This window comes from Phragmites australis, chromosome 18, assembly GCF_958298935.1.
Source record: "Phragmites australis chromosome 18, lpPhrAust1.1, whole genome shotgun sequence".
Classification (NCBI taxonomy): domain Eukaryota; kingdom Viridiplantae; phylum Streptophyta; class Magnoliopsida; order Poales; family Poaceae; genus Phragmites; species Phragmites australis.
Window position 1 is genome coordinate 3,688,922 of NC_084938.1, and position 16,794 is coordinate 3,705,715.

Genomic DNA, 16,794 nt, shown 5'->3' on the forward strand with positions numbered 1-16,794 from the left:
CTCAATTCAATGAACAACACATTACAATACCATGAGTTGATCTGTAATCACCAAAGAAACTCTTCAGTATAAACTTATAATGCAGGAACAATCAAATGTAGTATAAAAAGAAAAGAGAAATCAATAGTGCCCAAAACATCAAAGCAATGCATCCATCAAAACCATCATTGCAAAAATCAAGCAATATAATAACTATTGGATACTGCTTTTCCGTTTGTTCAGTAATACCTAGCATTGAGAAGATCATCCTAGTCCAATTGATCAAGCAAAATATAATTTTCTCAAAACCCTGTTGACATGAGGATGACTCAAAGTCAGACACAAGTCAAAAACCCACAATGAAATAACTTGAGAGTCTATCACTCATTGTATTTATTTATTATAAATATATGTCTCATGAAACTAAGCCACCAATTTTTAGTAAATGTTATCTAATATAGAGACATCCATTTAATTAATAAAGAAATTATTCTCGCCCATCAAACCGATGCCTCTGTTGGCATGTTTACTCATTTAGTGTGATACCCGTGGCCCATGTGCACCTGCAACACCTGAGACAACATAAGGTAGGCTGCTCTATTGTTTCTCCATGATATTTTTGCAAACACCTAAGCTGCAACTCGATATCTCCAAGGATCCTACACATTTCACTTGGATGAGCAAAGCACATACATGTAAACATGAGAGGACATGCGCAAAGATGAAGAAATAGATGTTAAACTCGCCTCATACCTTGATGGGGTTTGCATCAGTGATCACTTCATCCGCCACCCTCCACAGCCAGCAACAATGTTTCCTTTTGCCTCTCCCTTGTGCATCAGAAGGAGATGCCTACGTCAACACCTAGAAATTACATCTGCTCAAATCGACTCCTCACCAACCAAAGCAACCTGTGGAACAAAACAAATCCAAAGTGCACCAAGAATTCAATATCAAGTATCCATCATGTGATCAATGGCGGCGCTCCCTTGGAGGATCTCACGCCTGCCTGCACCTTCATTGCGGTAACCATGGTGAACGACATCAATGAAGAAGAGGATTGCTGAGTCTCGCAGCCGGAGCACGTCATCCACGAGTTCCACGGTGACATCGGCCTCCATCCATAGCAATTGATCGATTGCAATCTTGGTGCCCACCATGTCAGTAGGAATCGGTCTGCGAGAAAGAGGACTTGCCAAGTTGTCATCCCTTATGTCGGCAAATCAACAGCAACGACAGGATACGATGGAGGCAGTGCTGCAAGCGGTGCATGGGCGCGACTCGATGAGGGCTGGGACTGAGAGGAGAGGCGGCAACATGATCTGGTGAGGGAAGGACAACAGGATCTGGTTAGTGGCGCACGGCGTCATCATGGTTACCGTAGACATGAGAGACCACCTACGACTCACAATATTCTAAGATTCGATGGTAGCGTTCGGAGAAAGGAGCGACTGTGCTTAGAGCAAAGGAGGATGCAGGAGTGCAGCATCGGGTGGGAGAGGACGCAGGCATATCAATGCGCGATTCGCACACATGAGAGAGCAGACAAAAGTATGTTGAGCGAACAAAGGACGTGGCAGTTACAAGATTGTGTGTTGTTGGAATTCAAGTGGACGTAGGATTCATATATTCATGATGGACGTGTGACCCATTAAAAACCTTTTTTGTAGTAAAGATATAACTTCATTCGGCCTGTTTAGACGATATAGCTCTACAAAGCCTCATCCAAAGAACCAAAGACACCCTAAACGCGATGTAGCAACAAACCCAACTGCTGTAAGTGTTAGCCTTCTGGCTGTGTTACACCCAGCATGCCATCAACCACCGGTGCACAGCACATCGCGCAGTCTCATGGAACGGACGTCCATGGAGCCCCGCGTGTGTTAACTAAACATCAGGATGGATGGTGCAGCGGCTCTCACCAGAAAGAACGGCGGAATCCAAATGGCGATCCTATCTGGAAATATGGAGAACGCCAATGTCACAAGGAAATGCCTCAATTCAATCAGGCACGGCAAAAATCGGCATGTATGTTGTGCATTATACGACTCGTCAGTACAAAGCTCGGATGCACTTAAATATACATCATGAAGAGAAGAAGCCTTTGGGAATGCAGATCTTGGGCGCCTCCAGAACTGCAAACCCGTAATCTGACAACAATGCCGGGGAGCTGTAGCAGCAATCCAGTTCTCATCTATTGGCTAAGCCAGCCTTCTTGGCTCAAAACCCGTTGGGCTTGTTCCCGGCCTTCGAGGACTTTTTCTGCTGTTCCGAATCATGGTTGAAGGCAGCGTCCAAGGCCTGGAAAATTATATGTGATCAATTTGCTGGAATTCCAAAGGGGAAAAACTTCAGATAGATCCATAGTAGGCAGTAATTGCGTATTTGGTGTCAGTGGAGGTGTTAAACAGTACAGTTCAGCAGCGATGGAATGAGCATAAATAGCATCGCATAAAAACAAAAGCATGCAAACAGAAGGTTTAAAAATTAATGCTACGCAAGAACAATAAAATCCATGCCGAAGCATGTGCTGGAACATGTATGGTATGTGAGTATAATGGAATTCAAATAATGCTCTTTGATAGATGATGATGAAAAACAAGCTGATAGATGATAACTCTAATGAAAACCAAGTAGGAATGTTAAGAACCTGAGTCATGGGCTTTACTAGCTGAGATATTTCGTGCCTTACATCAGGCTGTGCTGATTCCTTTATAGCCTGCAGGTCAGAAGTAGCACAAATGAAGTGTTATTTTCAAGCATCCATTCATCACCAATATCTTTCACTAACATGGTAAAAAGAATCCACAAGGATGCATAAGAGTAGAGTTCAAAGGCAATTTGAATGCACTCATTTCTAGTGACAAGTGTAAGGGGCTTTGGAATGAGCATGAATGAGAGGGAGACAGGGGACAACTGTCCTGAGAAAGATGTACCTGCAACTTTTGATATATCTGTGTCATTGCATCTCTAACCCTTTGAACCTTCAAAACATGTAAACTAACAATTAGGCAATTGACACTGAAAGAAATGCATGTCTACAGTTGAAGCAGTATTTAGCTGTACGACCAACTCCTGTACCAGAAATGAGTTAAAGCATGACATGGCCTTGCAAGCTTCTTTTCTGGATGTTTGAAGTGTTTAAGACAGTGTATCATGGATATCAGTCTTACTAGCTAGCTAGCCTACCCAAACTAGTAACATAAGTACATAACTACAGTGGGAACAAAACCTTCAAACTATGGTTTCCTTAACTTACAGTTCTCTTGTGGATAATATATTACAGCGAGCTACTTTTTAGTAATGGTTCTCTTACCAAATCATTGCAGCATGCAAAATGAACTGAGCTGTTATAAAGAACATCTAACAGCTGAAAAAGAATATCTTGGTGGATGTACAATCATAACACTGCATCCAGCCATATAAATCAGCTAACTTAGCACTTATCATGTGAGATCAAGATTTCCTCACATCTTTGGAAGATGAAAACAACATCCGCAAAATCATTCTAGGAACCTAAGTTAGCCAGCCACTAAGCAGTTGGTACTAATTTCCACCTGAATACCATATGCGGGTTACAAAATAGTGCAGATAAAGATAAAGATGGGAGAGATATACCTTATTATAAAGGACTGCACTTGTTATTGGATATGATGACCAAAAATGGCGTAGCAATTCCTGGATAGCCGTCCAATGCTGAGAAAAATATAGAGTTTACAGAAATTTCATCAACACATGAGTATTCATACATACAAAACGAAATTCTAGTAGTGAAGAGGATTTTTTAACATGACAGCACAAACCATATACTCAACAAAAATGTAACATCACATGAAACCTGAGAAAATAAAGTATTCTATGCGCAGCAGGTTGAGTACAGTGCATCTACATAAAACATAAATAGGAACAGCATCTCACATCCATAAGTTCGTCCCGTGTACGTTGAGGCAGCCGGCCGAGTAGACTCTCTTGAGGATTCTTAAGATTAAGTCTCCTTGAACGTGAAATCCCTTCATTCAATTCATTAACAACCTAGGCCCATACCATTTAGGTAGTTAGGTTTTCCTGCTCATGCAATTTAATAGCTTAAGAATAGAGAAGCCACAGCAGCAGTAATACAACATCATGCATGTGTACTATTCAAGTCATCAAGTGTTGGTAAGCTGAAAGTAGTTGTAAGAAATACGAAAAATGGATCTCCATATGAGATTTAAATGATATACCAATATATTTAGATGCTTCCTAATTGCTAACACATCCTACAGTTGACTGAATTTCTGCTGGTCGCACCAAAGGTAAACTGCCTTGTTACCACTGGCTTTTGGCTGTTCCCAGTTGACTAGTTGAGTGGGAGTGCCAGATGAAAACCATATTTGCAAGTGTCCTAAGTCCTGAGTACTTGTCGACCACTGAAACTCATAACTGATGAGGAACTGACAAAGACTTGGCGAGTTGCAGTATTCAAAGTACCATTATTCTAAACTCTGTCTGTACATTCCTCTTGATTTGACCACTACCCCAACAATTTGTTTAGCACTGAATCAGCTTTTACTAACAGAGTTCATCCGCACAAAGTAACAAAAGAACCAAACTGCTAAAGTTATTTACCTTAAGAGCCACATCTGCCTGAATAACCGGACAGTTCAACTTATTAACTTTAATAGAAGATATTTGATCCATCAAATGATGGAAAGCGTCATCAGTGCTCAAGCTGCAATTACGGGCTTTTCTTCCATCATTGCTGCCACCCAAAGATCTCAGAGCATTTGCTTGTTGGGAGTCAAAATACTCTCTAGGATCCTAATAAGAAAAAGAAGACACAATAATCCATTATTATCCTATTTTGGTTGATAAATCTACTATTAAGCCATGAGCACAAACCTTTATACAAAGTGGTGCGTACAGGAGGTTTCGAGGAGCTTGCAGATCCTCTATTTCAGTCATGCGGGCCACCTTTACCAATCTCTCATGATTAGCATCATCAACAATAGAAGTGGAAGATGGTTCTGCAGTTAATAATTCATCAGCACATAAGGTATTACAGGTGAAAAAGGATTCAATTGAATTGCACTGTGATTTCTAACCCTTCTTGGACCTTGCAAGGGCTTCAGCTACAGTCTTTGCATCAATTAATTCCACATCTACAAGAGAAACACAACACACCATCATCACCTTATGGATTAAAAGATAGTGTGTCAAAATTGACAGTAAGCAAATGCAGAGATAGAAATGCAGCCGAACGTCGGAATCTGCTCTCATGTGAAGGCGAAAGAATAGACTCAACAGGAAGTCGCAAAGCAATTACTACAAAAGTATGATTTGCAACCAACCAACGATCTAGACTAGTTGATTTGTATAATTATCAAAGAATTACAATAAGAATAAATGATACAAATAGGTGGCAAACAAAACAATTTAGACCGTTTCATTCAGCTGCAGAAGAATTAATTTACATCCTGGAATTCCTGAGAACAGTACCATCTCATAAGTCATAACACTGATGTCTGATAACATCATAATATGCTTGAGCAATCCATTCTAAGTACTGAAGAAAACAAAAGAGGCATCGTGAAGTTTTTCGACTGAGTCCAAAACTTCTACCTGAAGATCTCCCTTCAAGAACCACAGCAGCATGCCGATTCAGATCCTGAGACAGTGTTCTCCTCGCCAATTCACTATCAGTGTCAACTGTCTCTTTGCTACCATCACGGAGAATCCCATGGTCCTTCATGCCCAAAAACATAATGATTGAACAATAGTTTCAACATAGAATAAGCACTTCATGACTTTTGTCTTATAGACATCAGAAAAGTAGCAGAAAGAAACACACCGGAAGATGGATGTAATCATCTCCCGCATCTGCCTCCATGTCTAACGTTGGATCGACTCGTTTTATCTGCAACCAATAATTGAATCACTTCAAAAGAAAAGGGTACACCCCAAGAAATGGCACCAAGGCATCGCAACAAAATATGCAGTATTACATCAATAATCGCTAAAATTGTACCTTGAATGTTGCCTCCTTGGCCAGTATGTCATCATTCTTCAGGAAGACAGCTAATTCCTCATCATCAGCAGCCTCAGCAGCTGCTGCCACAGTATTTTTTGTCCTAAGTAGATACTCAGCTCTACAGTATTTTGTCCAAAAATCTTTTTCTGACATCTATCCTCGGAAAATACAGCTAAATGAGAGGATGACGAAAGTATACAGCAGAATAGAGCACAATGAGAAATCAGCATCGACTTGCACCAATACAGCGAGAGTAATAAAACTAGCAACATTCCATGCCTGATTTTTCTACAGTGTATGCTAAGACATTGATAATATAAATAGGTCTTACCTTTTTTGGAACAAAATCTAAAAATGCCCGATGGACAGCAGGCTTTTCCGCAAAAATCTACAAAATAAATGGATACATGGCGTTAATAAGTTAGCAGAACTATCTTTTAATGACTTTTACATTATCACTTCATTCCAAAATCCAGATAAACAATCATGTAATTCAGCACTTGCTTCCGAGAATAATACCCGCCTCAGGTATACAGGAGCATTCTTGGGCAAATAGAGCCCAGTGCAGGTTGGGTGCAATGCTAGGAGGATGGGCTCGCAATTTCAGACCAAACCTAACCTGGCTGGCTTGGGTGCAAGCACAATTTTCAGCGGTCCAGCTCGACACCATCCTTTGGTCATGTCTAGTTGAACACACACCCAATGGAAATTACAATTGCAAGAAATAAAAATAGCTTAATGAGGGATCATGCCATCCTGCATGGCAGCTGTAAAGGAAGCAGATGAGGTATAGTGCCTCCTACAGTCGTATATAGGTAGTGCATCGCTGAAACCCTTTGCATAACAAAAATGGAAATACCATCACCCACAAAATAGACATAGCTTTTTTCTTACAGTTGAGGAAACATAAAATGATTACCATGCAGATCTGAATAGGAAGTTGATACCTGATGGATTATCTCAGTTGTGAGATTGAACGTAACCTTGTTTGTCTGAAATGCGCAACGTAGAAACAAGTAAATTGGCTACTATCAAATTCAATGTCTTGGAATAGAACATAACAAAAACAATAACATAATAAACAATATCCTGGCATAAAATTATGGGCCTATGACTACAACAGGATTTCAGTAACATACCCGACCATCAGCTGATGGCCTAACGTCTGCTAGCATCGCACTCTTGAAACCTGGCCTTTGCTTTGATGCTTTATTTGCTTCATCATCAAGTAAATTCTGCAAAAGGCAATAAAAAAATAATGGTTTCGGGTGAAGAAACATAAAATGTACCACCAAATTTTTTTAAAAAGAATGTGTCAATATACACTGATCAATGGGTTTTACCTTTCTTGTTGCCCAAAATTCAGATTCTTGCAGAATATTCCCAAGAACAAACTTCTTATGTAATTTCTGCAATTCACTGTAAGGAAACAAAATTCATCAAACTCAGTAATACAGGTAAGTGTGTTTTGCCTTTTGTTGGTTACGACAGTATGCAGATTTGTCCACACTGATTTCTCTAACACAAAATACGGACATTTAAAAATCCATGTATATAGCACGTTCCTGAAGAGAATCAAGACAAACAAGATTCACCATAAGAATATATCAAATAAAATGAATAGAAGGAAACATTTGAGCTTCATTTTAGCCTTTTAAAAGTGTAAAACACACATCATACCATTTCCTTTTGGCATCCATACTACCAGCTACACCGATTTGCAGAAAGACACTAAAAAGTGAAGCCCTAATAAAGTAATAATTTCTTTATCTACGAGAACATAAGAAAAAATCCATGTTTTTACAATGAGAAAATCTTAAAGATCAGTAATCAATCGAACATCTGAAACAAGATATATGAGCTCAAGAAATTCTTGCAGATTAAAATTTGTGCTTGTAACATTGAACTATCATCACTACTTGATGCTTCTGTGATCAAAAGAAATGGTGTGGGTGTTCCAAAAAATCACATTACCTATCTTCTCGCAACAATTTCATCCGTCGCTCCACTTCTGCAGCACTGAGCTGTTCCGGACCAGTTGAAGCAACTGAGTTTTCAGGAGGCACAGTTGGTCTAGGGGGCACTATCCCTTGATGTTTGCCTAAAACCCTAGCTGAAAAGAGGATGTATAGGTCATGGATGCGTTTTATTGGGCAATAGATGTAAAAAAACTCAATATGGTATATTCAAGTGAGTTGGTGCCATATCGAACTTGTCGCAGCTAATAACCTTAATCCAGAATTTTAGTATGTTCCTGAAACATGGTGCTGTTCATCTTGTTGTCTATGTTATAGTTACACCTATCTTATGTGACATCTAGCCAAAAACTAGGTCTCTCAGGAATGAGGTAGCTGATTGATTAATTTATAATGTAAGTATCTGCCTTAGATAATAAGCTTACTTGAGCAGATAATAAAGTATTTTGTGTTTACTTTCATTTCATGCCTACAGTAGATATCTTCCGATGAAAAGATTAGCTATTCTAGGTGGCATCCACTAACTACAAAATATACATTACCTACAAAGTCCCGACATAGATCACGGTTAGCAACATTGTCAAACTCAAACATGTAGCCTCCACCCTGAGAAAAATAGATATGTATGTCATACTAACCTTGATCAAAATAAAAAATGCAGAGCATATGCCTATAAATTGCTCAAACCTTGTCAGAATCTTTAGAAAGATTTAATAATGGTGGTGCTGGCTTACTACCATCTACTTTGTTGAACTTGTGACCTACAGCACAAGAAAAAACTGTAAAATTACCATGAAGCATAGCAGCAACAACATACATGAAATAAATCCAATTGTTTCATTATCCATGATCTACTCTACCACAGCTTAATTGTTGTTGTCTTCACTTTAGTTATTCTCTATTTGAGGTCAAAATATTTCAAATGTTCCTGCAGTAGATTTCTAATAAAGGATGTGAACACCAGTTCCACAGTAAATTAGGTATATTTAACTAGCTTGTAACCTAAATCACCAGCATAACAACCGTACTTCCATTGACTGCATTCCAAATGCTCTCTTTGTGAAATCATCACGGTGGACAAAGGGAAAGTACCTTTGATGCTCCGGAAATCGACATTAAGCCTCATTGCCGACCGTGGATCATTAGGGGTGAAAGTGAACTTATCCTCATTCTGCAATTACAACGACAAGTAACCGATCACATTTGGACCTGACAAGGTGCTGCTGAGAAAGGAAACTGAACAGATGCAAATGAACAGCAGACGTAAAAATGTACAGCAAACCTAAAAGGCTCCCATCGTACATGACTATATATGCACCAAGCTAACCAATGCTTTATCTCGAAGCACAAATTAGCACAAACCATAGGCAAGCAAGGTCGTCCCTCCGCATCCAAACCGCTAGGTAACTGTCATGAACGTGGCGTGGGCTGAACTGCAGCTGGACCAACAGACCGGTGTGGCCCACTTGGCAGATGGCTGTGAAGCTTTTGGTGTATAAGAGCCGGACACCGCCAGGAGAGAAGGGCATCGAAGATTATCAGAACAGACTTGTCTCCTTCCTCCTCGGTCTTCTTCCCAGTGAAAAAACTCTTCTCTGATCCCAACCTCCTCCTGCTGCTGCTGCTCTCTCTCTCTCTCTCTCTCTCTCTCTCTCTATCTCTCTCTCTCTCTCTCTCCAATCCTAGTCTCCTTCTTCTCCAGTAGCTAGCTTCTTTACCTTCAGTGTTGCTGCTGCTATCCAAACTTGTATCCCCTTTCTTGTGATTGACTTGGTGGGCAATATATGTGTCACCGAAGAGGTGATTTTTTGTCTTGAGTGATTTGGATATTTGATTAGAGTGGGGATCGTGGCAATTGGTATCAAAGCTGTCGATTCCCGAAGCTGTGGTGCGACGGCCATGGATTTCGCTGGAGGAGGCGCTCGAGATGGAAGCATGCGTCAAGTGTTCGGCGAAATGCCAGACTGGTGGGGAAGCTTCATTGGAGCCGGGCTACGCGTCTGTGTGAGCCACGTGCTTTACCCGATGACCGCCAATGTGCTTCACCAAATCTATGACGTCTACGGGGCGATGGTCGTGCCGGTGCTCACACTAGCGAGTGTGTGGCAGGTGGAGGCTCTTGTCTGGTTCCAGACAGGTCTCGACGCTAAGCGGGCTCGGTGTGCCACCCATGGGCACAACATCTATGAAGGTTGCTGCTCATTGGATGTTCAATCTGTGCAACCCGTTGGCGACCTCGTCAGCGTGTCGGCGTTCTCTTCCACGATCTCAGCCACGACGACACCCTCGGCAACTGCTGCGTTGACACCGGCGTCGACGACCGCCCCTGCGTCAGCGTCCACCATGGCATCAGCGTCCGCCTCTACGACGGTGTACGCTGCTGCGTCGGTGTCCACCCCTGCGTCGACATCCGTAACAGCTGCTTCGTTCGCTGCTACTGCTGCTGCGTTCGCTGCGACATCCGCAACAGCAGCGGCATCCCTCGCGCTTGCATCTACCACGGCACCATTCAAGCCGGCATCAGTCACTACGCCTACACTCACCACAGCGTCCGTTCCGGCATCGGCGACCGCCCCTGCCCGCCAGCACAACCGCCTCCAACAACAACCACCCACCAAGCCGTCACCACCAAGCCCTTCTACATGTCACGCATTTGGTGGGTGGTCGACCTGATGCGTTGGAGATTCCGCACGAAGTGCCGATCAGCTAAGAAGCAATGCGATGCCACCGTAGAACCAGAGGAGCAAGAACGGAAGGCGACATTCAAGCGCCTAGACAACTTGGGACGGAGCATCGCGAACGTGGAGAGGAGTGACGAGGTGGTCGCGGAGCTTGAGAAGCGCGTCGATGTGCAGCTAGAGCATGTGGTGCTCCCTGACCTCACCAACATCGCCATCAATGCTAACGTCAACCTCACGCGCCACGGCTTCAGCCCCAATGACGACCTGCTGCGCCTACTCGACCCCCTCGGCCTGCTCGCCCACGTGACACCTCGCGCCACATGGAAGCTACTCGACAGAATGCTTGTTCGCAGGCTGATAGGTGACGCGTTTCGCGACCACTCATGCTAGGAGCGGCCCAAGGACACAGACGACCCGCGCATGTTGTACAAGATGGACCTGGCACACCCTGGCTCCAACGTCACCACTGAGACCACTGTCACGCTGGCGGCCAGCTCCATCGTCTTCCACGACGCCGATCCCATCTACTTCCAGTGCCTCCTCGACCGCGCCATCAAGGAGTTTGAGTTCACGGACGAATGCAACAGCAGTCTGCACGTGGCGATGTGCCTCAGCTACTGTGACTACTCGAGCCACCAAGACGAGCTACTGTGGAATGGCTCCGTCGTGCTTCCCGCCGTCACACTCATGCGCAAGTACAGCCACTACTACCTCAACTTCGTGCCCGAGCTCAACGTGCCGTTCGCCGCCGCCGATTGCGGCAATTCCGTCATTTTCGGCACTGACAAGGTCAGTGATATCAATTCACTTAGATCCCTTTGCCGCTGCTTGATGGAAGCAATTATGGTCATCAGAGATTATGTCGAGCCTCTGCTTGATGATTATGGACCGCCAGGGATATCCTCACGAAAGTTCAGCAGACTGTCACTAGGGACTGTTCCACCGAACATTGAAGGCATTCTCGGATCCAGAGCTTCATGAAAGGGCTAATTGCAATGAACATCGACTTCTGGTGGGGTGAGAGGCTCGAACTCTCGACCTCAGGATTATGAGACCTCTACAAAATCAGCGGCACCGCCGCTCGGGTTTTCATCCCTACTCAGCACAGACCCGCGCGCGCCTCCATCTCCACCGATCTAATCAGCGGCACGTGCCCACCTCCCCACTCTCGTGCCGAATCAGAGAACCCTGGATTTGCCACGCGCCCTAGAACCCGATCAAAAACCCCTCCCGCACCCGCAGAGCATCCCAGCGGCTGCTACCTCCTCGCGCCGAACCGCGCGTGCGCGCGCGCCAGGAGGGGAGGGGATAGGGGGGAGGGAGCGGGAGCGGGAGGAGAGGAGGGGGATGGCACGCACCATGCGGAGGATGCCCGGGGTGCCGGGATCCTTGAGCGTGGTCTTGTACTTGGCGCCGATCGTCATGGACCCCATCGCACCCGCCGCCTCGCCGCTGCGGTGGCTCTCCTCTCACGCTCGCTCAGTCACGCGGTCTCGCCGGCGTCGGAGCCGATGGGGCTGGAAGTAGAAGCCTAGAAGTAGAAGCAGACTAGTGAGAAGACGGGCTGGGCCGTGGGCCCGTCATTCGGTTCGAGCCGGCCCATATAGTAATGCGGAAGGATGGGCCTCACTTCTAGTCTAGAACCTAGACGCCGACGCTGCCCTTCTCTCTCGGAGGTCGAGTCATCTTGATTCGCAAGGTAGCTGGCATGCGGATGCGTCGGATGCGTTGGAGCCCCCACTCGACTCATGTGCTGTGCATTAAGGTTCTAGAGCTCCTCAATGTATTTTTAACGTGCGCGTGCGCACATATGATGTAAGTAGGATGTGCGTATGTAATATCTTAAGTTTTTTTAAAAAAAGATGAATAAGTATCAAGATAGAGTCATTCATCACCCTCACCCATCGCTCTTGCCCTATGCCCTAACCCTAGCCGTCGGTCGTCGACCTGCCATGCATGATGCCACATGATGTTGCTCGGTCGCTGCTATCGTAAGGTTAGCTACCGCCCCCGATCGCCAGTCATCCGGCTCGATGTCGCCATCCGCCACTACCAGCCGGAGCCCACCCTACTCGGCTACTGCCAAAGTGCCAAGACAAGGGAGGAGAAGGGAGAGATAAAAAGGATGAAAGAGAAGAAGGAAGGGAGAAATAAGAAAGAGAAGAAGAAAAGTAAACGGAGAAAGGAGAAAGTAGAAGAGGAAAAAAGGGATTCTATGAGATTCATGGGATTCTTCATCGGTTTGACTTTCTCACTATGATAGGTGATCTATAATTAGTCTCTAGTTATCGGTAGATTAAGTGAATGGGAGGATTTACCGCCGAAGTTCAGGGTTTGTTGATCTGTTTGATGTCTAGCAACTTAATTTAGAAACTGAAGTTAATTGACGTCAAATTTTAAAAAGAAATTTGAAGGTCATCTCGATGTCTATCCTTTGGCACTGAACTCATTCATTTTGGTTTAACGTTTTAGGAGTAATTGGTAAAAAATAATGTTGTTCGACGAGCTTTAGCGTGTGCAATTTTATGTTCATCGATTATGCAAGTTTTAATATTATCTTTAGCTATGAGAACCTAAGAAAATCAAATCCATGTTTTACAACAGGAAAATATTAAGAACCACTAACAAGTTAAAATAAGTATCTGCAAGTACATATGCAAGCTCAAGAAATTCCATGAAGATAAAAGAGCATTAAAGTTTGCCCTTCACTGCTTTTTGTGCTGCTGTGACAAAAAGAAAATGGTGTGGGTGTTCCAAATATAATCATATCACCTATCCTCTTTCAACAATTTCATTCGTCGCTCCACTTCTACAGTACTAACTTGTTCCGAACCAGTTGAAGCAACTGAGGGTCTGTTTGGGAGAGCTACATATTCTGATTCACTCTACAAGTGAATCCGATTTACCATGGAAACGTTTCTATAGTAAATCAAATTCAGTTGTGAAATTGTTTGGCTATCTTACTGGATTTTGATTCCTAAAAGAGAGAACGTTGGCTGAATTATCTTTATACCCCTATTTGTATAATCTTTTGATTTTTGCACACTTGTGTATGAGTTGTATTTTGCGTGTTTTGTTAAATACTTTTGCATTATATGACATAAAGCTCTCTCTGAGATCTTATTTGGCCCTTGCATCTTTAAAGAAAGTCTTCATTGTGAACAAATACGCATATATGTTTTAGTTCAATGTACAAATGCACATGAATATCTGGATTGAGCAAATTGGTGCGCAAATAAGTACATTCGTGTTTCAGACATAACATTGCGATTCAGTGCACAAATACACACACATGTTTCAGTTCAATGTACAAGACGGGTATTGCATGCCCACATGCCATATGCATACACACGACATTCTCTAAATGCATCAAACATGAATAGGTAGGCCTTGGACCAGCCATCTTCTTCTGATTTTGCTTCCTGGGCAAACAACCTACCAGTTATCTCCAATTTTCTTCTACTGTTTCAGCTGCGTAGTGCCTGCTTGCCATGTGGAGCTACAACATGGACTAGGGGTGTCATTCATGCCATCGATATCACAAGAAAAAATCTTTATTTCGAGTTTGCTCTCTCTACCTTATTTATTTTTCGTATTTACATTCTTGCAATTTACCTTCTTAGATAGGTTACAAGCGCTTTGATCAGTAGAGTAGACATACTTAGATAAACCTAGAGCACATTTAGATAAAAATTGATATAGGTTTATCGTGTGTTATTTTTGAAGCTAAAATTGTTTTAAGTGTCCTAATTCACCCCCTCCCCTCTTAGGATGTCATCGATCCCTTCACCAACTGAAACAAACATGCTCTAAATCACCAGCAAAACAACGGTACTTTGATGTTGGTGCGTTCCAATATCCTCACTATGGAACCATCTCTACAGGTAGACAAAGGGAAAGTACCTTTGATGCTTTAGAAATCGACATTAAGGTCCTATTTGTTAGAGCTTATTCCTAGGTTCAGAAATTTGTGCAGCTGGAGCTGTGGGTACAATGATGGTGTTTGGGTAAACTATTTTATTTCCATTTTAGTTTATAAATAGATAATTAAATCACTTTACCTTGCCCTACAAATACAAGATCTAATGTGGAGCTAGGAGTTGGAGCTCTGCCAAATATGATCATCACCGATGGCAAATCATTTAGGGTGAAACTGAATTTATCCTCGTACTACAATCACAAGGGAAACAAATAGATTACATTTGGACCCAACAAAGGTGTTTTTGAGAAAGGAACTAACATGCTTTTCTAAGTTATGAACATGTTTAAGCATTAGTTGTAAAGATAAGTGACGTTTGACACCCGTCGAAACAAATGGAGAATCAACGAAGAGTACTCAATAGGATTTAAATTTTTTTACTTTTGAAATTGAGTCTAGGATAGCCGCTCTATTAAGAGGGTTGCATTTGATTGCTTAGTTAGTGTCTCACTGGTCAAGATATTCCTTAGAACCAACTAGTTGAGAGACACAATCACTCACGGACACCGAGTTCATTCTGAAAAAATCCACTGAGTCCGGATACTCCGGTGTTCACCGGATACTCCGGTACTCAGTATTTAGCCCGGAGTCTCCGAGGTAGACTCCGGCAGAGAGTCTCGGTTACGGTTTATTTTTATTTGGAAAAAGGTCGGAGTCTCCGGTGTTCACCGGATACACCGGTAATTTATGGGTTGAGACTCCGCCAGAGAGTCTCCAAGGGAGACTCCGCCAGAGAGTCTCGGTTAGGTATTTATTTTAATTAAAAGGGGACCGGAGTCTCTGGTGTTCACCGGATACTCCGGTAAATGTTTCAGTGTTAACCGGAGTCTCCGAGGGAGACTTCGGCAGAGACTCTCGGTTAGCGTTTAATCTTTTTGATAAAAAGAAAAGAGAGACCGGAGTCTCTGGTGTGCACCGGATACTCCGGTACCTGGAGAGGCTGGAGGGTCCGGCTAGTCTCCAGACTTAACATTTTTGGAAGGACTGTCAGAACCGGAGACTCCGGTAATTTAACAGAACTGTAACGGTTAGTTCTGACACGTTCTGTGACCGTTTTGACGCCGTTTTTGGATTTAGGGCCTGATACTCCGGTGTACACCAGATACTCTGGTCAGTTCTGACAAAACAGTAACGGCTAATTTTTGAGAGAGAGCTATAAATGCCCCCACACCCCATGGCATTAAGGGCTTGCTGTTGCTGGTAAACTTTAGACATCTTGAGCACTTTAAGAGCATTCAAAGACCCTCCAACCACCTCTAGTGCAAAGTTTGCAAATTTTTAGAGAGTTTATGTTTGGAGAGAGTTCAAGCCACTTGAGCATTGAGTTCTTCATCGAGCATTCGCTGCAATCATTTCTCTTGAAGCTTTGTTCTTCTAGACGGAAAGGCGTCGCCCGTAGAGCACCAAAAATTTGTGGAGTGCCACAAGAAGTTTGTAAACATCTTCGAATTGAGTAAGAATTTCTAGCTTGATCTTGGTGGTCGCTAGAAGAGGATATGGTTGGAAAAGACCCGGCTCTTTGTGAGCTCCTCAACGGAGACGTAGGCACTTCTTTGTGAGGTGGCCGAACTCCGAGATAATCTCTCATGTTCGTATTAGTGCCATTTGTTTTATTGTGTGAATTTTGTGATTTGTCATATAAATTGCTTTAGTGATCATCTTGCTAGTGTTAAGTGTTATTCTAGCTCTGTGATATCCAGTAGACCTAGCTTAAACCTTAGATTCTAGCTATTAGCTTTAATTCGTAGTTGTTCTAAAATTCCTGTATAGACCGGATACTCCGGACCATACCGGAGTATCCGACCTTCACCGGAGTATCCGACAGATTTAATCCGTTATTTTAGTTTTAATTTTCAGAAAAGCCTATTCACCCCCCCCCCCCTCTAGGCACTTTCAGTCACTCCACACAGAACGCTTGCCCTCCTCCTCTGAAACCCTTGTGTAGTAGCTTCCTAGATCCGATCCCCTCCCTCCCTATCTCCGGTGAACTCGCCGATGGGAGGGAGAGGGGCCAGCCCCTAGCCCCTAGCTATCCTTCAAGTTAAGTTATATAGTCGTCTGCAGTCAAGTGTCACCCCGATGGCTGAAGATGGAGCTTCTTCATCTCCTCCTCTTCCTCCTTGTCTTTGTAGCCATCGTCGAGTTGTTCGTTGCCACCACTGGTCACCT

The 16,794-nt window shown here is 43.4% G+C and overlaps 1 protein-coding gene across 3 annotated transcripts; it reads right to left on the reverse strand.

Annotated features, from left to right (window-relative positions):
• Positions 1-1,915: 1,915 nt before the first annotated feature.
• Positions 1,916-12,180, reverse strand: LOC133898827 (general transcription and DNA repair factor IIH subunit TFB1-1-like). 3 transcript variants are annotated; one of them, XM_062339589.1, is made up of 20 exons: positions 12,005-12,177; positions 9,058-9,136; positions 8,653-8,726; positions 8,508-8,571; positions 7,964-8,102; positions 7,333-7,408; positions 7,129-7,224; positions 6,937-6,981; positions 6,321-6,377; positions 5,987-6,142; positions 5,810-5,875; positions 5,581-5,704; positions 5,064-5,120; positions 4,861-4,985; positions 4,588-4,779; positions 3,898-4,011; positions 3,598-3,675; positions 2,916-2,963; positions 2,630-2,698; positions 1,916-2,280 (listed from the first exon to the last, which is right to left on the reverse strand). In XM_062339589.1, exons 1-20 carry the CDS (start codon positions 12,077-12,079, stop codon positions 2,200-2,202), a joined length of 1,815 nt encoding a protein of 604 aa, XP_062195573.1. In that variant the 5' UTR covers positions 12,080-12,177; the 3' UTR covers positions 1,916-2,199. The 3 variants fall into 3 exon arrangements, 2 of the variants coding, with proteins under 2 accessions (XP_062195573.1, XP_062195574.1); XM_062339590.1 differs by lacking the exon at positions 12,005-12,177 and adding an exon at positions 9,328-9,566; XR_009906273.1 differs by lacking the exons at positions 1,916-2,280; positions 2,630-2,698; positions 2,916-2,963 and having other exon boundaries at positions 3,640-3,675; positions 3,898-4,044; positions 12,005-12,180.
• Positions 12,181-16,794: the final 4,614 nt, after the last annotated feature.

Bases quoted from the DNA above. Each gene is read 5' to 3' on its own strand.
- LOC133898827 (XM_062339589.1), bottom strand. From the start codon at position 12,079: ATGGGGTCCATGACGATCGGCGCCAAGTACAAGACCACGCTCAAGGAT. The intron at 5,705-5,809 runs GTGTGTTTCTTT...TTGGGCATGAAG, and splicing joins ATGATTACATCCATCTTCCG to GACCATGGGATTCTCCGTGA. The intron at 4,986-5,063 runs GTTAGAAATCAC...TATTAACTGCAG, and splicing joins CCTTGCAAGGTCCAAGAAGG to AACCATCTTCCACTTCTATT.